We start from the raw sequence: 22,138 nt of genomic DNA on the forward strand, positions 1-22,138 counted from the left end.
CGCTGAGGGCAGATGCCATGACCACCTCAGAGCCATGGGGTCAGAACACGCTAGGACTGTGCTGGCCACACCAAGCCATGCATAAAGGTAAGGACAGGAACCGAGCATCTCACTCTGTGCCTGTGCTCTCCAAACACACTCTCCTCCTCAGAGCATCCACTGAACCCCACACTCACCCCAGAAATCCCTTATGATAGGCCCAACTGCAAAAGATCATGTTGACATTCCCAAATCTGAAAGACCACAAAAGACAACCGAGACCCCGTCTCCAGAGTTAAGAGCCATAAATTCATACTGAGAGGGTGAAGCTTGGCTGCCCTCAGAACAAGCTCAGAACTGGCCAAGCAGGGCCAGGGACAGTAGCCAAAGCCACTGACAAGGACATGATCTCAAAGGGACATTCAAGGAGACAAAACTCCACTCAACACTGTGTATGCTGACACTGCTGCCCAAGCCTGGGACACACCAAATCCCACCATCTCCCAGAAGGGACCAGCCACAGGTGAAAACAGGGCAGGCAACATCCATGTAGGGAAGAGCCGTGGCAGGCCTGCATCAGGCTGCCCATCAGGGTGCACTCGCCAGGCAGGACACGGGAGTAGCTGCTCACAGGGTCCCCCAGGAGGCGTGTTAAATGCCAGTGAATATCTACCACAACAGCAGGGTAATACAAGTTGAAAAAAATGCACTTGTTGATAGAGATTTATGTTAAATAAGAAAAAAAAAAGTTGCAAAAGAACATGTGGAGGGAAATACTGAGCATCGAAGTTTATGCCTGTTTGCACACAAGTGTCCCCAGGTCTGGGAGAAACCCAGGCACCAGGGAGCCTCCTCTTAGAAGACCCCAGACCACCCCAGTGGCTGGCACACTTCCAGACACACTCTACAGCTGTGAGCCCAGAATTTTCACAAAATCTTCTAAAACAATAGGAATTGCTTTTATGACAAAAATATACCCAATTAAATTCATCTGTGGTAAGAAAAATTTGGAATGGGGGCAGCAAAGAAGGCAAAGCCAAGAGGGTTTCTGTTGGCATAGGAGCCACCTGCCACCTTCAACTCTTAGCAGGTCTCAGTGGTCTCCCACAAGACACGCAGCTCCATCTCACTAGACGTCCATCACAACAGGCCACAGAGGCCAGCCTGATTCAGCTTCTTCCAGTCTGAGGAAGAAAACCTGGACCCAGAAGCCAGTGAGCATGCATCTTCACCCACAGTTCTCAGGTCCAGCCCGGTAGGACTCCTGGCCTCAGTTCTCAAGGAAGAAATAGAGACCCCACCCACAGAGTTACAATGAAGATCAAAGGGATAATGGAGTCAAAAACATGCTGCAGGGGCTGGGGTTGTGGCTCAGTGATAGAGCACTTGGCTAGCATGCGTGAGGCACTGATTTCGATCCCCGACACCACATACACAAAAAAAAATTCTGCAAATACAAACATATGGATGTATTCCTGGGAAAAACCCTACATCACAAATATGTCCTGCAAAGTTTATTTATTTATTTTTTTAGTTATAGGTGGACACAATATCTTTATTTTATTTTAAATATTTATTTTTTAGTTGTAGTTGGACATGATACCTTTATATGTGTTGCTAAGGATCAAACCCAGGGCCCCACATGTGCCAGGCAAGCTCTCTACCACTGAGCTACAGCCCCAGCCCCTTTTTTATTTTACTTTTACATGGTGCTGCAGATTGACCCCAGTGCCTCACGCAGGCTAGGCGAGCACTCTGCCTCCAAGCCACAACCCCAGTCCCATGTTCTGCAATTTTTACAAATCCAGCCACAAGATGAGAAAGGTAATGTCCACTGGGCGTGAGCAACAGGGCCACCCTGGGGAGCCCTGATCAAAGGGACTACTCCCAAGATGCTTTGTGATGCCTCACAGGGCCACTGACTTGGCTTTGTCGGCTCCACCACGGCTGCCCACTGGGAATGGACAATCCTAAAACCCCCGTGGACACCCACCACCCACCTAGGGAAGGCCAGCTCCTACCTTGGCGCTGCAGGCTCCTGCTGAAAGGGCTGGCTTCACAGACACGCGGGCCCCGGAGCCCAGGCCTCAGTGCACCGACCCGCCCCTTGTCCGAGCTGCTCAGCAGCACCCGAGTGATGACATGTACCAGCTCCCGGATCACAGCTCGCGTGCAGTGGGGCCCACTGGCCAGGCCATTGGAAGGGAAGAAGAAAGGCTTCAGGTGATGTGCGAGCTCCCTCCAGTCAGCCACAGGGCTCCGGGCATCGCCACAGCCATAAATCAGCTCACCATTCTTCAGGCAGGAAAAAGAGAGAGGGAGACATGGATCCCACAAGCTAGTAAAAACCTCGGCTCCTGCAGGGGCAAGGTCAGGCACAAGCAGAAGGCCCCAATATTTTGGATGGGCCCCCTGGGGTTGCTGCACACTCTGGCCTCTCTGGGAAACCTGCCCTCATGTGCTGTGTCATCAACCAAGAGGTGAATCCCACTGAACCTGAAAAGGAAGAGAAGTTCAAAAACTGAAAACCAGCGCCCTAGCCTACCAGACGACCTCCCCGAGCACGTAGAAGCCACGAGCAGACAGCGCGAGGCATCAACTTCCCAAAGGCAACAGCCCATTACTCAGGGGCCCGAGCAGAGGCTGAGGCGTTGACAGAGTTGACCCCAGGCAACCCTGGGGCTGGAATTCCAGAGTTGCAGAAGCAAGACCCTAGGTGAGACCTGCACCCTGAGAGTCCTGCCTTCCCACAGTCCAACAAAGAAGCTTCTTTGGCAACACTGTTCGGAGCTGCTTGATCTGGCCACTGAGGATGATGGGACAGTGGCCTTTGCATTAACGAAGGTGAGTGGGCCTGTCTGGAGGTACTGTGTGCTCCTGAGGCTCTCAGCCCTGACTTGGGGGTTTCCCACTCCTATTCCTGGATGCAACAGTAGAAAACTCTGAAAAAACAGTGACCACAGATTCCCCTAGATAGGCCAGTGACCTGACACAGGGGCTTTCACAGGACATATGATGTGTCTGGGGAAGGCCTGAGCCACAGCTGACCCCAGGAGCAGGAAGAGGCCCTCTGAACCTTATGCTTCATCTGTGTAAGTATGGTGGGCACTCCTGCTCCTGGAGTCCTCTCCTCATGGGGTCTGCTCGGTATATCCAACATGATACAGAGGCAATAGCGCCACCCACAGGGCCACATTATAAAAGGTGATGTGACTTCCATCTCAGTCACTCATTCCTCACAAAACAGCAGCCACAGAGCAGCCCCAGGAGGAGCCCCATGCAGAAGGAACTAAGGTCATCAGCACCTACCAAGCTTTCAGATAAGACTCCCAGCCAGAACCAGCTACTACCTCAGGCACTGAGATCACAAGTAGCTCACAGAGGGCAATCCCCATCTAAGAGATGCGAGCAGGCGCTCCTCTTACTGTATCCCAGGGCCCCTCTCTGGGAGCACCTGTTTGGTATCCACACCCATTAACCACAGGGACACACTGGGCAGTAGGCAAGGGAAGGCAGACAAAAGTGGAATCATAGGTGGCCAGCTGACGTCAGGGGCAGGGCCACTACTAGTGCCCACAGTGAAGCCAGTCACAGGTGGCTGAGGGACTTCTCACAGCAGGGCCTCTCCATCCAGCATTAGGATATCAGATGTGAAGGTCAATGGGAGCTGGGAATCCAGGTGGGCAGCTTTGTACACATGCAAATTCAGCTGCTCAAGGACCTCAGGTGGCATTTGGCAAAGCCAATGCCCTAGGCAGTCCAGATGGTGCCTCTCTGACAGTGTCCACACCCTGCAGGCCCCAACCAACGCCTCTCATCATTAGTATCCAGTGCAAGGTCACCAGCCAGGACCCAGGCTGCAGCTCCACACCTGGGACATCAGGGCCTTGGGCGTGTCCTCTCTTGCTGGGCAGGTCTAAAGAGCCGCAGGGCAATACAGGTCTAGGGTCAGAAACAGCTGCTCCAGAGAGCCGGCGGGGCTTGCCACCAATCACTTACTGTGCTGCTGTCCTATTATTTCAGAAAGTCACTCCATCTCACTTGTCTCTATCCATCTTTGTAAACTATTGCCTTATTATCTGGATTTTCCCCTGCCGAGTTTTATGAGGCAGTGACACCCTGAGTGAGGGCCTGATGGGGGTCAGAAACACCACCCTCACTAAGGGCTTTAAACAAACACCCCAAAGAAGGAAATTATCTTCAGGACTTAAATATCAAGTTCCTTGAGTCTTTGAGAAGAATTAAAAATAAAACCTGCCTTTGAAATACGTCTTCTTTTCTGGATTAGGGAAGGTGGAGGCAGGGAATAAAGGTGATGATAAAGTCCCAGCAGGCAGGGCAGTGGGACTTCTGTGTTAGACAAGGGAAATGGGTCAAGATCAGGCTGTCCACCCAGTTCTCAAAGGCACAGGACACACAGCAGCAAGAGGAAGGGCTTCCAGCTCACTGGTGACCTCTCCTAGACGGAAGCCTGGGGGTCGGGAGGCCCACAATCAGCCCTGCCACATGCAGGTCCAGCACCTACGATGGCCGTCTTAGAGGTTCAGCTCCTACAGGTCAAGGCCATGGCAATGGAGACTCCAGGGACACTTTTCCAGCATAGGCACAGCCCCCACCTGCTGCCCAGGCCAGCCCTGCCCCCGACCTCACCCCCTCCCTCTCTGTCCCAGCCCTCCTCCTCCTCACCCTGGGCAGCACTGCTCGCAACAGGCCAGACCACCAGCCCACTTGGCCACAAGGAACTGCAGGCAGCTGTGCTGAGTGGCGAATGTTCCCTTGTCCCTAGGCTGTCAGGGCTGGGATGGTCAGAACTACAAGGCTTAGGGAATCTGCTTTTCAACAAGGAGCTCCCCAAATTACAAGGTCCCTAAATTAACCAGGAATAAAGGCACACAAGAGGCAGACACTGTGAAGCTGGCAGTTGGCACTCAGCTTACCACAAGTGCCCTGGCAGTCACCAGGACCTGCGCAGCCGGTAGCCCCCGTTCTTGTTGCCTCCTCAGCCACATGGGCCGCCCACAGAGGAGGATAGCTGGGACAGTGCCAGGTATGTCTTTGACCAGTGTGCGCCCTCTGGCATCTCAGAGGGGATGAAGACACATCCAGTATGGCTTCACTGTCACACACCCAGGGGACACAGACAACCCAGGGTCACCAGAATGCTATGCTTATGGACTGGGGCTAGAAAACAGGAAGTGCCTGGGGCTAGAAGATCTGTGTAGGTGGCAGGGGAGCGAGGACTCCAGGCACTCCAAGCAACGTCAGACTCTGAGGACCTGAGGCAGCCTAGCCCAGATGCTCCCATCTGTCATCACTGAACCTGTTCCCAGGAACAGAGTGCAGCGGATTCACCTCAAAACTACCCACAAATGGAAGCAGCTCTCACCTTAAATATCTTCAGGTTGTTCTGTGCCTCCTGCAGCAAGCTCTTCAAGGCAAAGTGCATCCTCTGCTTGTTTCTAAAAGGAGCAAATGTTGTCACGCTTTAAGGGCAGCAGGAATAACCCTGACCTCCATGTGCACCAGCACCTGGCTCTCAGCTTAACTGGGAAACCCAGAGTCTGGGAAAGTCCAATGACATCCTCCCCCACCACAGCACTGAGCATACATGGGAAGAGGGGGCTTGACCCTGGCCCCAGGAGATTTGAGCAACCCCAGCTGAGACAGGGGAGCAGGAGGCCAGGGCCCCATCAGCGTGCGTGTCCCCCACTACTGCTCTCCCACTGCAGCTTCCAAAGGTTGGGGCATGCATTCAGGTAGCCACTTGACAGGTCATTGGGGAGCATGAAGAGAAGGGTAGAAATCCTGGGACTCCGCATACTCTGACCTCCTGGGAGCTGAGGGCTGGGACTTACCCCACGCTCTGCCCCTCACTTATCCAAAGACCTCAGCCTACCGCCCCACCTCACCACCACTTAACCCCTGGGCCTCTTCTCCAGAGGTGCCCCAGGACTGTCCCTAACCACCCACCTGGGGTGGAGGCAGACCACCCCAGGCAAGGATGCTGAGCCCAGTCAAAAGGTCACCACTCACCCTGGGAGGGCAAGCCAGCAAGATCCAAGCCCCCCACCCGCAGTCAGTCGGCTCTAGAAAGGCTGCATTCTGAACATTCCGGGAAGGCTCCCAAGTTGAGTTTTGACAAGTTATAAATTCTCAACAAAGACCTTTATCAATAACTGCTTCAAAACTCAAGAGCCTTGGCTGGGGAGCACTTGCCTAGCAAGAGCAAGGCCCTGGGCTCTATCCCCAGCACCATTTAAAACAAAAACCACTTCTCAGCTTTTGGGTGTGGGGAGGATTCCCACATGAAAAATCAGCACATTCCCTGTGCTCTGGCACACTTAATACTTCATTTTGGACTTTTTAACTTTGAAAGTCTTTGTTCTGGAAGGTTTGCAGTACCACTCAACAAAAAGTACTGCGGCTGTGCCCACAGGCACTCTGTGCTGGGAACTGGCAGGGGACACAAGATGAGCACTGGGAGGCTGGGAGGCAAAGGAAGAAGCAACACAGCCCTGCACCGACCAGGGTCCAAGGAGAGAAGACGAGGTTGGAAAGGGCCTTGGCTTGTCAGAAAGGACAGCAGGGCTCACAATCACACTCTGCCCTGAGGTCAACTTACTCACGGGACCAGCCCAAGTGGGGCAGGGCTGGGGTGCGCTGTTGTGAGACACAGGTACCATCCAGGCCCTACCTCAGCTCTCCCTACGCCAGCCTCCTCCTGCCACCCCTCCATCCTAGCGCCTGACTGCTCCCTTGCAGCCCCTGCTGTTGGATGGACCCACCCCAGCCGCCAGTCACCACCACCTTCCTGACCTTAAAGGGCCAAGACTGGGTCATGTGCTACATGCAAACTGGTACACGCTGGGTGCACAGCACAGCTGCAGGGCCAGAGTGCGCAGAGGAGGCCTGAGAGTCTGACCACTGGCTGGAGGCCGACTTGCCAGGGCAGAAGCTGCTGCTGCAGCCTCAGCCCTTTTAACATGTGTAGACAAGCAAGGGGCCAAATGTGTAGATGACCAGACTAGGAGGGTCTAAGGGTGGGGGTGACAACGTGGCATGAGTAGAAGACAAATGTGGTGGGAACTTGAATGAAGGAAAATCAGTAAATCCGTGACTACTTCAAATTGTGAGCAGAAGGACAAAGCCTAAAACCCAAGTCCCCAGGGTTTCTCAGACACTGAGGGCAAGGAAAGCCCTATAACAGTGGAGACCCCCCGTCCCACCTCACTCCATACACCCCCACTCCTGACAGAACACCCCCCACCATGAACATCTCTCAAAGCTCCCTAAGCACCCCCACCTCAGACTACCTCTCACTGTCAACACCTCACAGAATACACCTCGCACAATACCCCATCCTTCTCATCTCACAAACAGCCCCCCTCCATTCACACCTCACAGAATATTCCCACCATCCTCACACAAGACCCGCCAGCTGCTCCTACCTCACAGAATACTCACCACCATTGACACTAGAAGAACCCCCCTCAGTTCCCCTCACAAGATACCCCCACCAATACTCCGCAGAACCCACAGGACCCACCCCACAGGATATCCCCTAGTGGGTCACCAACCCCACCTCTGGAGGGTAAAGGAGAAATGTCTCTTACCCCGAGTAGAGATCAAGGGGACAGTATTTACTTATCTGCTTCCACTTCCCAGTTGCTACCTGTTAAAACAACAATGAGGGGGTCAAATTACTGGGTGTTTGCGACTTCACAGAGCCACCTCAACACAGAGCAGCGTAAGTGAAATGCGACCATCAGGGGGGCTGTAGACTTCTCCCAGAAAAGGCTCCAGGTGCACGACTCTCTGCAGGAGGGAGCCAAGGAAACATTCACCCATCTCTGGGAGTAAGGTGACCACAGCCCAGGCCTTCAGTGAGCAGAGAAGAAAGGAGCAAGCACATGAAAATTACAGGGCTCATTTTTGGTGATGAGATTGATAAATCTTTAAAATTGTAAAGCCCAGTAATGGAGAGGGCGTTGTTAACAAGTAACTCCATATCACCAGTGGGATGAAAAATGGACACAACCTTCTGTGGTGGTAATCAAAATGTAAAATGTGCATGCCGGGCTGGGGATGTGGCTCAAGCGGTAGTGCGCTCGCCTGGCATGCGTGTGGCCCGGGTTCGATCCTCAGCACCACATACAAACAAAGATGTTGTGTCCACCGATAACTAAAAAAATATATATATATTAAAATTCTCTCTCCCCCCCCCTCACAAAAAAAAAAAAAAAGGTGCATGCCCCCAGGCTTGATAAATCTACAAGAAATCCTGAAAAACTGACACAGGACAAAAAGGTATAAGGATAAAATGTTGACTGCAGACTATCAACAACAGCAGAACCCTGAAACCAAAAGCCAAGAGCAAAGAAAGGACTAAAGAACCCACTCAGTGGGTCAGCACACAGCCAGCAATCTGCTGAATGAAGGAATGAATACATGTTATGCACCAGGCCCAGAAAGAAGTAGGGCTCAGTTCAACCGGCAGGATGATGCCTACAGTATGAGGTCATTTCTCTTAAAAAAAAAAAAAAAAGTTTACCTACATATCTATACATCCAAATATACACTGCAAAAGGCCTTAAAGAATACACAACAAATCCTCAAGGGTTATTTTAATAAAAATAAAAAATTTAAAAAAAAAAAACAAGGACTTGGCAGAACATGTACACCTGGCATGATCCAATTTCACCATATAAGTGTGTGTGCACACACAAACTTTAGAACATGTTGAGAGAAACACATCACTTTCTTTTCCCTTGAATAATATGTTCATTTTGTTGCCACAGGAAAAAGTCTGGAAAGTTGTGTAAACTGACAATATGAGTTACCTGGGAAGGCAGGTGACCAAATCCATATGATGGCCTATTTTATCAGTTACATGACAAGGTATTGCTTCACAATTAAAAAAAAAACATATTTCTTCAAAACCCATCACATAAGCTGGGCATGGTTTTTGCGGAAGAAAACTAGCAAAAATTGTCAATCAAAAATTTTAGAACTCTGGAAATTGACCAGAGATTTGCAACAATCCAGGAAACATTTATTCAAGAAAATCAGCCAAATCTAAGCAAGAACAGAGTGCTTATTAGTACTTGAACTGCCCTATTCCCATCTCTCTATCTCTAGCTCCAAGGGAACCATGGAAACCACCTCCCACAATCACAGTGAACACCCACAGTCTGGCAGCCACAGAGCGAGCAGAACAGGGCAGGTGCATCCCCAAAGCCATGTTCGCAGAGGACCGTCACTTTCTAGCCCGTCTCTGGATTCTAGGAAGATTCCATTTGAAAGGACCTGATTCAAAGCTCTCTGGTACAGAAGCCCTTTTTCCTAGGGACATTTGTCAAAAATATTTAGAAGCAATTATATAACTTCACAACTTTCTGAGATGGGACAAACCACAGGCTAACTTAAAGCTAAAAACGAAAAAGAAAAAGTAAGGTGTGGTGATGCACACCTATAATCCAAATGACTCAGGAAGTTGAGGCAAGAGGATCACAAGTTCAAAGATAGGGCCTCACTAAGTTAATGAGGCTAAGCATCTCAGCAAGACCCTGTCTCTAAGTAAAAATAAAAAAGGGCAGTGGATGTGGCTCAGTGGTTAAGCACCCTGGGTTCAATCTCTGGTACCAGAAAAGAAGAAAACCCCAAGAAGGAGATGTACAAAGAAGCTTTGAGAAGCTCCAAATATCCCTGGCAATCTAATGAGTCATGAACAGGCTCAAGAAAGACCTGAAAAGGCCCTGAGCTCTTTCCTGAGCTGATGGCTCTGTGAAGTATAGGCTAAGGCAGAGCTGTCCACTGCCCAGCTGAGTGTTTAGTAGGCTTCAACAACAAAAAGCCCCTTGGCAAAGACTGGAAGACTTACTGGATCTAAGGACTGAAGAAGATATCTATCAATTAACTTCCCAGTAAGCTAAGCAAGCAGAGACTTCAAGGACCAAACATGACAAAGAATACAGACTTCACAAAATAAGCACAGAAAAGTCACTAAACAAAACAATATAAGCAGCAGTAATTAAAAAAAAAAAAAAAAATTCCAGAAAGGGGGGAGAATCCAATTTCCAGAGTGGCCACATTACTTACAATGACTGTTTTCAACAAATAATCACGAAACATGTAATGAATGGTCCATACGTAAAGAAAAAAGCAATTGATAGACTGTCCCTGAGGAAGCCCAGACACTGGGCTTATTAGACAAAGATTTAAATAAACAATTTTAAATACAATTAGAGCTAAAGAAAGCCAGGGACAAAGAACTAAAGAAAACAAGGAAAATAATGTCTTAAATAGAGAATAATCAATAAAGAGCTAAAAATTACAAAAAGGAACCGAATACAACAGAATTTTAAATTCTGTTACTAAAAAGTATAAGTAGCTGAGCAGCATGGTAGTCCATACCTGTAATCCCAGTTATTAGGAAAGTTAAGGCAGGAGGATCATAAGTTTGAGGTCAGCCTTAACAACTCTAAGATCCTATCTCAAATTTAAAAAAATAAAACAAACAGGACTGTGAATGTACCTCAATGGCAGAACAGTGCAAGACTCTGGATTTGATCCCTAGAACCACAAACTTAAAAAAATAAATTTTAAAAGAAAAAGAAATCAATAGGAAGAATAAGACATGAACAACAGTATAAGTCAAACACACCTAAATACAGAACACACTCTATTCAACATTCTACAAGTAAACATGAAACATTCAAGTAAAAGCCTTAAATTAAACCACAAAACAAGCCTTGATAAATTTAAAAAGAGCAAAACCATGCAAACAATGTTCTCCAAACACAGTGCAGTAAAATTAGAAATCAATAACAAACATGAGGAAAGGAGATATTTTTAATCACCATTGGATAAAGTGGAACTCAAAAGGGAAATCAGAAAATGAGATAAACAAAATGAAAACACACCATACCAAAACTTAGAGGATAAAGAGAAAGCAGTGCTTACAGGGAAACCGGGAGTTGTAAACTTCTCTACTAAAAAGAAGAAAGACTCGAAATACTAGCCTAACTTCTTAAGAAACAAAAAAGAACAAGTGAAACACAAGCAGAGGGAAGAAAACAGTAAGATTAAGTGGAGATAAGTGAAACAAAATAGAAGATGAACAAAACCAAGGAAAAGGAACAAAACCAAAAGTTATTTCTATGAAAAATTAAATATGACACAATCCTCTAGTTGGACCACAAAAAGAGGAATCAAGTTACCAAAGTCATGACTGAAAAAGGGAATACGACTACCAATGCTGCAGAAACAAAAAGTAATTATAAAGGAATAGTATGATCAACTGTATCCCAACAAATTAGACAAAATGGACAAATTCCTAGCAACACACAATGACCAAAACTGACACAAGAAACAGAACCTCCATAGACAGATAACAAGAGACTGAATCAGTAACAACAAAAAAACCCCAGGACCAGATAGCTTCACAAGGGAGTTCTACCAAACATTTAAAGAATCAACACCACTATTCAAACCCTTCAAGAAAAACTGAAGAGTGTAGAGAAGGAAATACTAACTCATTCTTTGAAGTCAGTTATGACCAAAGACAGACAGAGCCATCACTAGCATAGAAAACCACATACCAGTATCCCTTATGATTCAAAAATTCAACAAAAAACTATAGAACTGAATTCAATAGCATATCAGGTGGGAATTACCCCAGAAATACAAAAGTGGTCCAACTTATGAAAATCAATGTTAACAGCACATTAATAGGAAGAACAAATACACTTCATGATCTCATGATTATCTCAACAGGCACAAAACAAGCATCTCATAAAATTCAATATCTTTTAAGAACTTCCAAAAAAAAAAAAAAAAAAGAACATCTATGAAAACGCCAGCAAACTGTACACATTCAATGAAGAAGACTGAAAGCTTTCTTCCTAAGATGAGAAACACGACAAGCATGTCCACATGTCTACTTCTCAATACTTCTATATAACAATACTACAAGTTCTAGCCTATGCAATTAGGGAAGAAAAAGAAAGGTTATTCAAGGTCGGAAAGAAAGAAGGAATACCATCTCCATGTGGTAATGATCTGATCATATACACAAATGGTTCTAAGAATCTACACACAAAAAAAGAATTTAGAACAAATGAAGTTCAGCTAAGTGACAGGATACAAAACCAGTAAACAACAAACAATTTAATTTCTTACGTCACACCCATTAGGATGGCTACTATTGGGGGGGGGGGACAGAAAATAACAAGTGTTGACAAAATTATGGGGAAACTGGAATCCTGATGCACCACTGATGGGAATGTAAAATGGTGCAGCTATTTTACGGAAAATACTATAGCAGTTCCTCATAATTAAAAGGAGAATCACCATATAATCTAGCAATTCTACTTCTGGTTGTATATACAAACAGAACTGAAAGCAGCCAAACAATGAAAGTGACCCAAGTGCCAATTGATGGACAAATGGATAAGCAAAATATGGTACAAATTATTATTATTCAGCCTTTAAAAAGGATGTAATCTGACACATGCTAAAACATGAATGGACTTTGAGAATATTATGTTCAGGACTATATGCCAGTCACAACAAGACAAATACTGTATGATTCCACCTACATGAGGTATCTAGGCTAGTCACATACATAGAGACAGAAAGTAAAGTGGTGTTTACAAAAGGGCTAGGGGAAAGGAAAATGGGAAATTATTGTTTAATGAACACAGGGTTTTAGTGTTGCAATCTGAAAAAAGTTCTGGAAATAAATGGTGGTGATGGTTGTACAACAATATGAATATGTTTAATGCCACTGACCTCCACACTTAATGATTAAGATGATAAATTTTATGTTAGAAGTATTTCACCTCACGAATTTTTAAATATATATTTTAAATTGTGAAATCCATCATATTTTTATGCATTAGCAATGAGCAGTCTGAAAATAAAAATTACCCCTGAATTGGCATCCAAAAGAATAAAAAACTTAGGAATAAATATAACAAAAGTAAAAAATTTACACTACAAAACATCAATGAAAGAAATTAAGAACCTACAAAAATGGAAAGACACCCCAAGGTCACAGAGTATTAAGAGTGTTAAGATGGCAATACTTCCCAAACTGATCCACAGATTCAATGGAATAGTTATCAAAATCCCAGAAGGTAGCTGTGCACGGTGGTGCATACCTGTAATCCCAGTGGCTCGGGAGGCTGAGGAAGGAGGATTGCAAGTTCAAAGCCAGCCTCAGCAAAGGCAAGGGACTAAGCAACTCAGCGAGACCCCGTCTCTAAATAAAATACAAATAGGACTGGGGATGTGACTCAGTGGTTAAGTGCCCTGAGTTCAATCCCTGGTATCAAAAAAAAAAAAAAAAAAAATCCTAGATGGTTTCCTTCAGAAGTTGACAAGCTAAAGACACCGAAATTTAGGGGCTGGTGTTGTGGCTCAGTGGTAGAGCAGTTGCCTCACATATGTGAGGCACTGGGTTTGAACCTCAGCACCACATAAAAATAAATAAACAAATGTATTGTGTCTATCTACAACTAAAAAATATATATTAAAAAAAAGACACCAAAATTTAAAACTATTCACAAATGATACTATGTACAGAAAATTCAAAATGATCCACAAAAAAGCTATAAGAGCTGATAAAAAACTAAGCAAATTTGCAGAGTTGAAGATCAACATACAAAAGTCAGTAGTGGCCATGCATGGTGGCATAAACCTGTAATCCCAGTGACTTGGAAGGCTGAGACAGGAGGATCACAAATTCAAGGCCAGCCTTGACAGTTTAGTGACACACTGTCCCCAAAATAAATAACAAGAAGGGTGTTATAGCTCAGTGGCAGAGCAGTACTAGGTTCAATCCCCAATACCAAGAAAAAAATAAAAAAGCCAGTAGTGGTTGTATACACCAGCAATGAACAGTCTGAAAAAGAAATTAAGGAAGCCCATTCCATTTACAATGACATTTACAATATTCCAAAAGAATAAAATACCCAGAAATTTAGACAAAGTACCAAAAACTACAATGTTGAAAGAAATTAAAGAAGATGAAAGAAAAACAATAAACTTGTGTTCATGATTGTGAGCCAATACTATTAAGACAATAATCTTATCCAAATGATCTTGTTTTATGCAATTTCTGTCAAATTCCAACAGCATTTTTTTTTCAGAAATGAAAAACCAATTCTCAAATTTTATTTAACAGTAAGAAGGCCCATGTAGCCAAAACAATCTTGAAAAAGAAGCTAGAAGCACCACACTTCTCAATTTCAAATATATTACAAAGCTACAATAACAAAATAGTACAATACTGGCATAACGACAGACATGCAGACCAATGAAAAACAGAGAAAAGAGCCCAGAAATAAACCTTCACCTATATGGCCAAAAGGTCTTCAAAAAGGGTGGCAGGACAATTATTTGGATGAATGGACAGTCTTTTGACAGGTGTTGGGAAAATCAGCTATCTATAGTAAAAGTCTTAAGTTGAACACTTAACCTTAAACCACTCAAAAAATACCAAAGACCAGACTGGGGTTGTGGCTCAATGACAGAGCACTTGCCTAGTACATGTGAGGCACTGGGTTTGTTCCCCAGCGCCACATAAAAGAAATTAAATAAACAAAATAAATGTATGGTGTCCATACGCATATAAAAAATGTTAATTGAGAAATATATATGTATATTTATTCTCAACAACAGCTGAGAAGGGTGAGGCAAGAGGATCATAAGTTTGAGATCAGCCTCAGCACTTTAGCAAGGCCCTAAGCAACTTAGTGAGACCCCGTCTCAAAAAATAAAAAGGGATGTGGCTCAGTAGTTAAGCACCCCTGGGTTCAATCCCCTGTACTGAAGACAGCAAGAGAGAGAACGTGTGTGTGTGTGTGTGTGTGTGTGTGTGTGTGTGTGAGAGAGAGAGAGAGAGAGAGAGAGAGATCAAAGATTTCATCATAAGACCCAAGACTGTTAGAAGACGACGATACAGGAGAAAAGCTTCATAACACTGAATTTGGCAATGATTTCTTGGATATGACATCAAACACACAGGTAATGAAAGAAACAACACACTGGACTTCATCAAAATTAAAAACTTCTGTGCGTCAGAAAACATTAATCACAGGGAAAAAAGGCAAGTAACAGAAAATTAGAGAAAATATCTGCAAATCAGATCTCATGAGGTATTAATATCTAGAATACATTAAAAAAACAACAAAAAAACTATTTCAGAAATAGGCCAAGAAATTGAATAGACATTTCTCCAAAGAAGATATAAAACGGCTAATAAGCACATGAAAAGATGGTCAACACCACTAATATTAAGGAAATGCAAACGGATACCAACTCATGCCTACTAGGATAGATATAACCACAGAAACAAACAATAACAAGTACTGGCAAGGAGAAATCAAAACCCTTGCACATTACTGGTAGGAATACAAAAGGTCCAGCTGCTATGAAAAATAGTTTGGTGTTTCCTCAAAATGTTAAGCACAGGATTACCTTAACACTCAAAAATTCCATTCATAGGAATCTACCAGGAGAATTAAAAAACAGGGTCTCAAAGAGGTACATGTACTCAAATGTTCATAGCAGCACTATTCATAATAGTCAAAGGTGAAAAATGATCCACATGTTGGAATTCTATTTAGTAGACAGATGAATAAACTAAACATGGTACATTCACAATGGAATACCATATGGAATATTGTTATAAGGAAGCCAGAAAAGGAAAGTAGTACTGACATGCTTCAACATGGATCAACTTCAAAAAATTAATGCAACATGAAAAAAAATCTAATCACGGAAGGCATATTACTATTATTAGTCCATTGTGAAATTCCAGAATAGAGAAATCCACAGAGACAGAGCAGACTAGTGGTTGGTGGAAGCTTGCAAGAGTGGGGGATGGAAAGTGACTGCTAACAGACAGGGTTTCTTCTTGAGATGATGAAAATGTTCTGGAGTTAGAAGTGTCCATTGCACAACCTTGTGAAAGAGTAAAACCCACTAAATTAAATAATTAAGAGGAATATTAATGGTTGTGAACTATACCTTAAGAAACTTGAACTTGTGAAATGAAAAATCAATAGGAGCTGGGGTTGCAGCTCAGCGGTAGAACGCTCGCCTAGCAGGTGCGAGGCCCTGGGTTCAATCCTCAGCACCTCATAAAAATAATAAAATAAAGGCATTGTGTCCAATTACAACTAAAAAATAAATATTAAAAAGAAAAGTCAACAGGAAATATTCACATTTTCCTTAACTCTTCTGAAACCTCAGGGTGGCCTCCTCGGGAGCTCAGACACCCTGCATGCAGCCCTCCTGCAACCTGGTAATCAGTTCTTCTCACCTTGAGGTGCTGGTGCATGCAGTAGCGACACACCTTGTGCTTCATCTCATGGGTAACATAGCTGGAGAAAGGAATAAACCCACATTTTGGCTGTAAAATAAGCAAATAAGGAAGAAAATAATATTTAGGGAGAATTCACACAGCTCTAAACATACAAGTCACTAAGATGATCAAGAGCAATGGGGGTCAGGTGGAAACGGCCCCAGAAGCCATTTTCACTTTCAGCTTCAAGAGGGATCAACACTTCCCTGTCACATCATACAAATTCCTCTTGGCCTCCAGAGGACCCAAGGCTAGCATTCCCACAGGGAACATTGGCTCTGTACTGGCTGAACAAGAGCACAACACAGAGCAGCTTTATGCTTTCTTTATGGAATGCAGATGAGAAGGCGTAGAGATGGACCCAAACTCCCAGCTCCAAGGAGCATAACCATTGTTCCTGCTGACACCAGTCCGTGGCCTAAAGGCATCCAACTGATAGTTGGTAGCTTCCAGAACATCAGGGAATCCAGCTGCCTTCTAAAAACTGTGTCCTCTGAGCACAAGCAACACAGAAGGCCTGTGCTCAGAGTTGGGTGCTAGAGAATTTGGCTGAGGATCAAGTGCTCAGGCCAAGGGCATGACCCAGAGATCACTGCCTCAGAAGTAGGAAGGATGGAGAGAGGTAATAGACAAATGTTATAAAAAAACTTCCTGGGAGGCTTAGGCAGCCACTCTCAACATGGACGGTAAAGCAAGGGGGCCCTGGCCCTTCTCCAGTATCTACTGCCCTCCCCCCACTAAAAGTTCAGGATTCCCAATCATGACACACCAGCCACTGTGCCTGTGAGAAAGTCCTTCCTGTGCAGGTGAAGTGATGAAAATGTTCTGGAGTTAGACAGTGTCCAGTCTAAAGGGCATCCCTGGAAATGATGTGTGTAGGATGACCTGACCTGCTTTCCCCTGGTGAACCTTGACGTGGGCTTGCCCCAGTCCAGGGCATTGTCAACACCCAGGGAGGAGCCTAAACCTGGGCTCTGGGAGCTGCAGGAGGGATCCATGACTGGCATTCTCACTGGGGGAGATGTGGAATGTAGTAAGTGGCTCTGGAAGGACAGAGAAGCAGACCAAGTTCCTGCTGAGGGGCCATACACGTACTTGAGGCAGACACCCCATGGCCTTCACAGTCTGAGACCAATATTCCCCTTGCCCAATCAGTCTTCTCCCCGAGTTCACCTTGATCTCTACACACAGAATTGGTCGGTGCTCTGCAAAGCGGTAGGTTTGAAGTCTGGTTAAGTTGGGAAGGCACATAGCGTAACCACTGAGAGTGTCCAGGTCCTTGTCACAACGAGACTCTGGAAGACAGCAAGAGTGACATCTGAAGGTCAGCAGGAGAGACAGTTAACCTCAAGGCACTGAAAAGAATCCTATAGGGGAGGGTCAACCTCACCCAAAACAAGCCCACCATCATGCTGGCTCCAAAGTCACTTAGAGCCCAGCAAGAAGCTCAACTTTACCTGGGTGCTCTGGGATGCATGACAGTAACAAAGTGGTTCATGGCAGGCCTTGGGCCACATGTTTTCAGGTCTGGAGGGGCTCATGCCTCTGAACCTCAGTAAGGGCCTTGGACACTGAGGCTGTGAGCTTTCCCAGTGGCATCACATGGGGCACTAACACATCCTCACGAAGAGAATAGGTGCTGCCCATGTGCCCTGTGGAACTTTCTCCAACCTGTCTCTGTACTCTTACCTTGGTTGATTTTGTCTTTATCCTTTCACTGTAATAAACCATAACCATGAATGTAACAGTGAGACCTGGGGTCCTTCTAGCCAATTATCAACCCTAAGAATGGCCTTGAAGGACCCTAAAGGTGCAACTGTTAGAAGCAAGGTTCGCCTTGGGAGTGGCCCCCTAATTCCATGGCTCCCTAAGCCCAGGAACTCAGAGAGGAAGGAGTCTGCAGCCCCTCTTCCTCTCAAGCCTGGGCCCTTCCCAACACATGGTGCTCCCATTCTGCCTCACAGGATTCTGCTGGAAGCTGGTGTGGATAGAGCCAAAGAGCACTGGGCTCCAGGCCCCTGGGGTAGGCGTCCTTTCTTTCATATAGCAAGCCTCATTCCAAGTGGTTGCTATGAGGGACAGCAGTTCTTACCACTGTGCAATAAAGCTTCAACTATGATTATAACATGAAGTAGGAATGCTGAGCAGCACAAGCAGCTGGAGGCAAAACCCTGGAGCCAGCCTCTGTCCACCTTGGTGGAGATGAAGACTGGGAACCCAGACACTGTCCTGTGCCAAAAACCACCTCAGGCTCCCCTACAGCACAAAGCCTGCTCCTCCCTGCCACAGCCAGACCCCAGGCCCAGAGCACTACTGGCTTCCATTTTCCAAATCAAATCAGGAAGGAATTCTATGGTGGTCAATTCCGTCCTCTCACTGGTTGGCTGTGCTCTAGGAAGAGATATTTCCATGCTTTGCACATGAACTTTATGTCTTTGACAGTGACTATGGGGGAAAAAAGCTTTAACTGGGTCTTGCCCATAAGGCCACCAGCAAGTGCAAGAAAGATAGGCATGGGGCCAGGGTAAGAATGTGTGGAGATGATGAAGTTTCTGGAAAAAGAACTGCTGCCAGGGGATCATGTCAAACACTTCTGAAGTGATATTTTTTAAATCACAAACAATATTCCTAAACTAGGACATCCTTACCTGGTCTTTCAGACTGTATCTTTAAACACAGTTGTTTCACAAACTCTAAAGGCAGCTGAACAACTTCCTGTAAGAATAGACAAAACAGAGCGATTGCACAATGACAAGATAGCTGATGCCACAGAATAGCAGTGCATCTAAACAGGGTTAACATACACACAATGTGAAATGAACCATTCTATCACAATAAAAAAAAAAAATTTTACAGCTTAAACTCATTATAGGTCTTGGTGATAAAGCTGGTCTATTTCCAGAACCAATCCAGGTTAAACAGAGATGCCGACGTTTCAGTGTACTAATGGTGGCTGGCTCTCAGAGTGGCCAGTGGCCATTCACACCACCAGTCTCCCACCACAGAGCCCCCTCCTGCAGTCCCCAATCCTCACAGCATCTGCAGACACAGAACAGAGCCTGCAGCAGTTCTCAGGCCACAAGGAAGACCCTTGCAGAGCCCTCACACAACCTGAGCATTTCATGCTTCCACCTAAGCAGCAGTGCCAGTCTGATGATCAGTGTCAGGGGAGACGCCTGCACACCAGGGGACTCGCAGCCACAGGGGACCCACGGAGCTGCTGCCCAACACTTCTCTCCACTCAGCTGCTTCTCTGCTGAGTGAAACTAGATCCCAGGTGAAAGGGATTCAGCTGAGGCCTCACTGCTCACCATCTTTCCTTTCCTTTTGTGTTTTCAGGGTGGCTGAATTGTCCCAAAGGGACGCAGGAGACCTGCCTATAATAAAAATGCGGGGATCCTGCCCATGAGGAGACCAGCTTCTCCATTCAGGCCTAGCATGCCCTAGCCCAAACATCAGTTCCCCAGCCTGCTGGGCCAGTTTCACCTGTGATTTCATTACCTACACTTGATATAAGCTGACAACAGGTGAGGTACTAAAATACCAAGTACTCAATCAGGTAAGGTAAAACAGTGTGAAAACTCAAAACCTGGGTTATCTCACTAAAGTCCAAGTTCTTATTCTGCTTTAAAGAAATCATAATTACAAAGGCACAGGTGCCTGTCTCTAAGCTGTGTAACAATGATGATAAGAACTGCATGATGATCCTCCATCCTGGAAGCACCTTAGTCCCACACCACCAAGCACACCAGGGGAGACACAGCAAGCACCCAGGTCTGGGGCCAGACACACAGAGACCTTCCAGGCCACCCTCTGCCTCCCGCCCAAATGAATCCACAGCCACCCAGTGAAGAGCTGACCTGGGTTCCTTCTATACAACATTAAATTATTGATTTTATGATGTGGATGTCTATGTTTTAAGTCAAGATAAAATGTCTATAGTAGGCAGCCCCTTTGAAGTCACATAGCATTGCCATCCAACCAACCACATGAGCCCAGTGACAAGCAGTCCCTGTGTGTGGCACTAGCCTGCAAAGAGCCAAAGTTAACATCCACAGAATGCCCCTCTTGGAGACATGCCACTGACACGGAGTGAGAACCTCCAGATGTGGTACCATCCTTGAAGGGACAAAGGGATACTGCTCAGAAGGACATATCCCAATCTGGCCAACACATCGGCATGCCGAGGATCAAAACAGGGAGTCAAGGCCACCCCAGTAGCATCCAACCTCATGTAGATCTGGTCAGAAGAGAGGTGGAGAGGCTGAGGCTGTAGCTCAGTGGCACAGCACTTGCCTAGAACATATTAGGCACAGGGTTCAATCCTTAGTACCACATAAAAATATTAAAAAGCATTCTGTCCATCTACAACTACAAAAGATAAAAAAAGAACAGAGGTAGAACTTGTAAAATTGCAGACCTCTACAGTACTTAAGAGCAGTGGCTGGAGGACTGAGGTCCCTAAAGATGCCTAGACTCACATCATGCTCCCTCAGCAGGCCTGGGGTCAGGGTGTGGCGGTCACTGTCTCCCACAGCCTCGGCACAGGGGCTGTTATGTCTTGTCTTAGGGCAAACAAGATGCAAATGTCCTCTCAAGGGCTTCACTCACCTAACTTGCTGACACATCCACCCTTGCTACTGGGGCCAGTGTGGCCCTGCAGCCCTAATGATGCTGTCACCTGGGGAACACATGTCTGCCTGGAGAAGCTGATCAGGCCCACACTGCAAGCATCCTGCCAGCACCTGCTCACCTGAAGAAAAGCAAGCTGACTCTGGCAGGTGTCTTAATGTGGAGGCGATACATAGCAGTTGACCTTGTGGGCTGAGCTGCCATCACTGCAAATTACTCTACTACAACCTTGCACATCAAAGACAAACAGAACCAAACCCAGAGCCACTGTTGCAGACAACTCTGACCCTGTCCCCTACCTCAAAGGAGTCCCTGCCACCACCCCACAGGTCACCATCCCTTGCACTCCCACATCCAATTATCCCAGCCAGTAAACACCATCGCTGCCCATGTCCTCCACCCTCCCAGAAAGAGATCTGAAACCCACAGGACCAGAAACACTCCCACTCAGCACAGGAGCCAGAGTATAGGCAGCAGCACTTCCAGCACTTCTGCAAACATTCTCTCCTCAAGGAGAATGGTCGGCACAGACACCATCCAAGGGGCACAGTGTGGAAGAACCTCACGACTCTTCCTAAAGCAGCACCCATGACCTCCAGATGTCCAACAAGACCACAGTGTGCGAAACAGGCCACAGAAGGCAAGCCTCCTGGCAACAGCTAAGGCAGAACTGAGGACGCTTTCATGGGCCCAGGCCTGAGGCTCTGCTCAGAGGACAGTACAGGTCAGACAGATGGGTCAGGGTGTGTCCTGTCCCCACTGACCTTAGGTAAGCAGCGGGCGGCTCCTGCACACACAGCAGTGCTAAGGGTTCTCACAGCTGTTCCTCTAGACCCAGGTTTTAAAATTAAACTGGGCAACTGGAGCCCTTGGTGGGTGTGGAGAGCAGGGACTTGCCTCCAACCTCACACCCATGTGCTCTCCACGAGGACAGGCAGCCCCAGCCAGGGACAGGGAAGGGGCTCCCTTTGCTTCTTAACCTACTGGAAGTTGTCCCTTTGAGCTTAAGGACAGGCCGACACTCATTCAAAAGCCCTCACCAAGCAGGAGGGCCAGGGGAGGTAGAAGGCTTCTCTCTGAACCTCATGGTCCTCAGCATCTGCTGAACTGCCTCACAGCACAGGAAGGAAAAGCGCCTGGAGACTCTGACTATAT

At 46.3% G+C, this 22,138-nt stretch overlaps 1 protein-coding gene across 2 annotated transcripts in view; it reads right to left on the reverse strand.

Moving 5' to 3' along the window:
• The window catches only part of Ippk (inositol-pentakisphosphate 2-kinase), a 53,441-nt gene that overhangs the window by 18,259 nt on the left and 13,044 nt on the right, over positions 1-22,138 (reverse strand). For both annotated transcript variants that reach the window (XM_071602547.1, XM_027950982.3), the window contains exons 4-9: positions 19,000-19,066; positions 17,525-17,646; positions 16,310-16,399; positions 7,593-7,651; positions 5,366-5,438; positions 2,001-2,274 (exon numbers count right to left, since the gene is read on the reverse strand). In XM_071602547.1, coding sequence (XP_071458648.1) covers positions 2,001-2,274; positions 5,366-5,438; positions 7,593-7,651; positions 16,310-16,399; positions 17,525-17,646; positions 19,000-19,066 — 685 coding nt within the window. The remainder of the gene's footprint in view (positions 1-2,000; positions 2,275-5,365; positions 5,439-7,592; positions 7,652-16,309; positions 16,400-17,524; positions 17,647-18,999; positions 19,067-22,138) is intronic.

Source organism: Marmota flaviventris, chromosome 16 (genome assembly GCF_047511675.1).
Source record: "Marmota flaviventris isolate mMarFla1 chromosome 16, mMarFla1.hap1, whole genome shotgun sequence".
Lineage (NCBI taxonomy): Eukaryota > Metazoa > Chordata > Mammalia > Rodentia > Sciuridae > Marmota > Marmota flaviventris.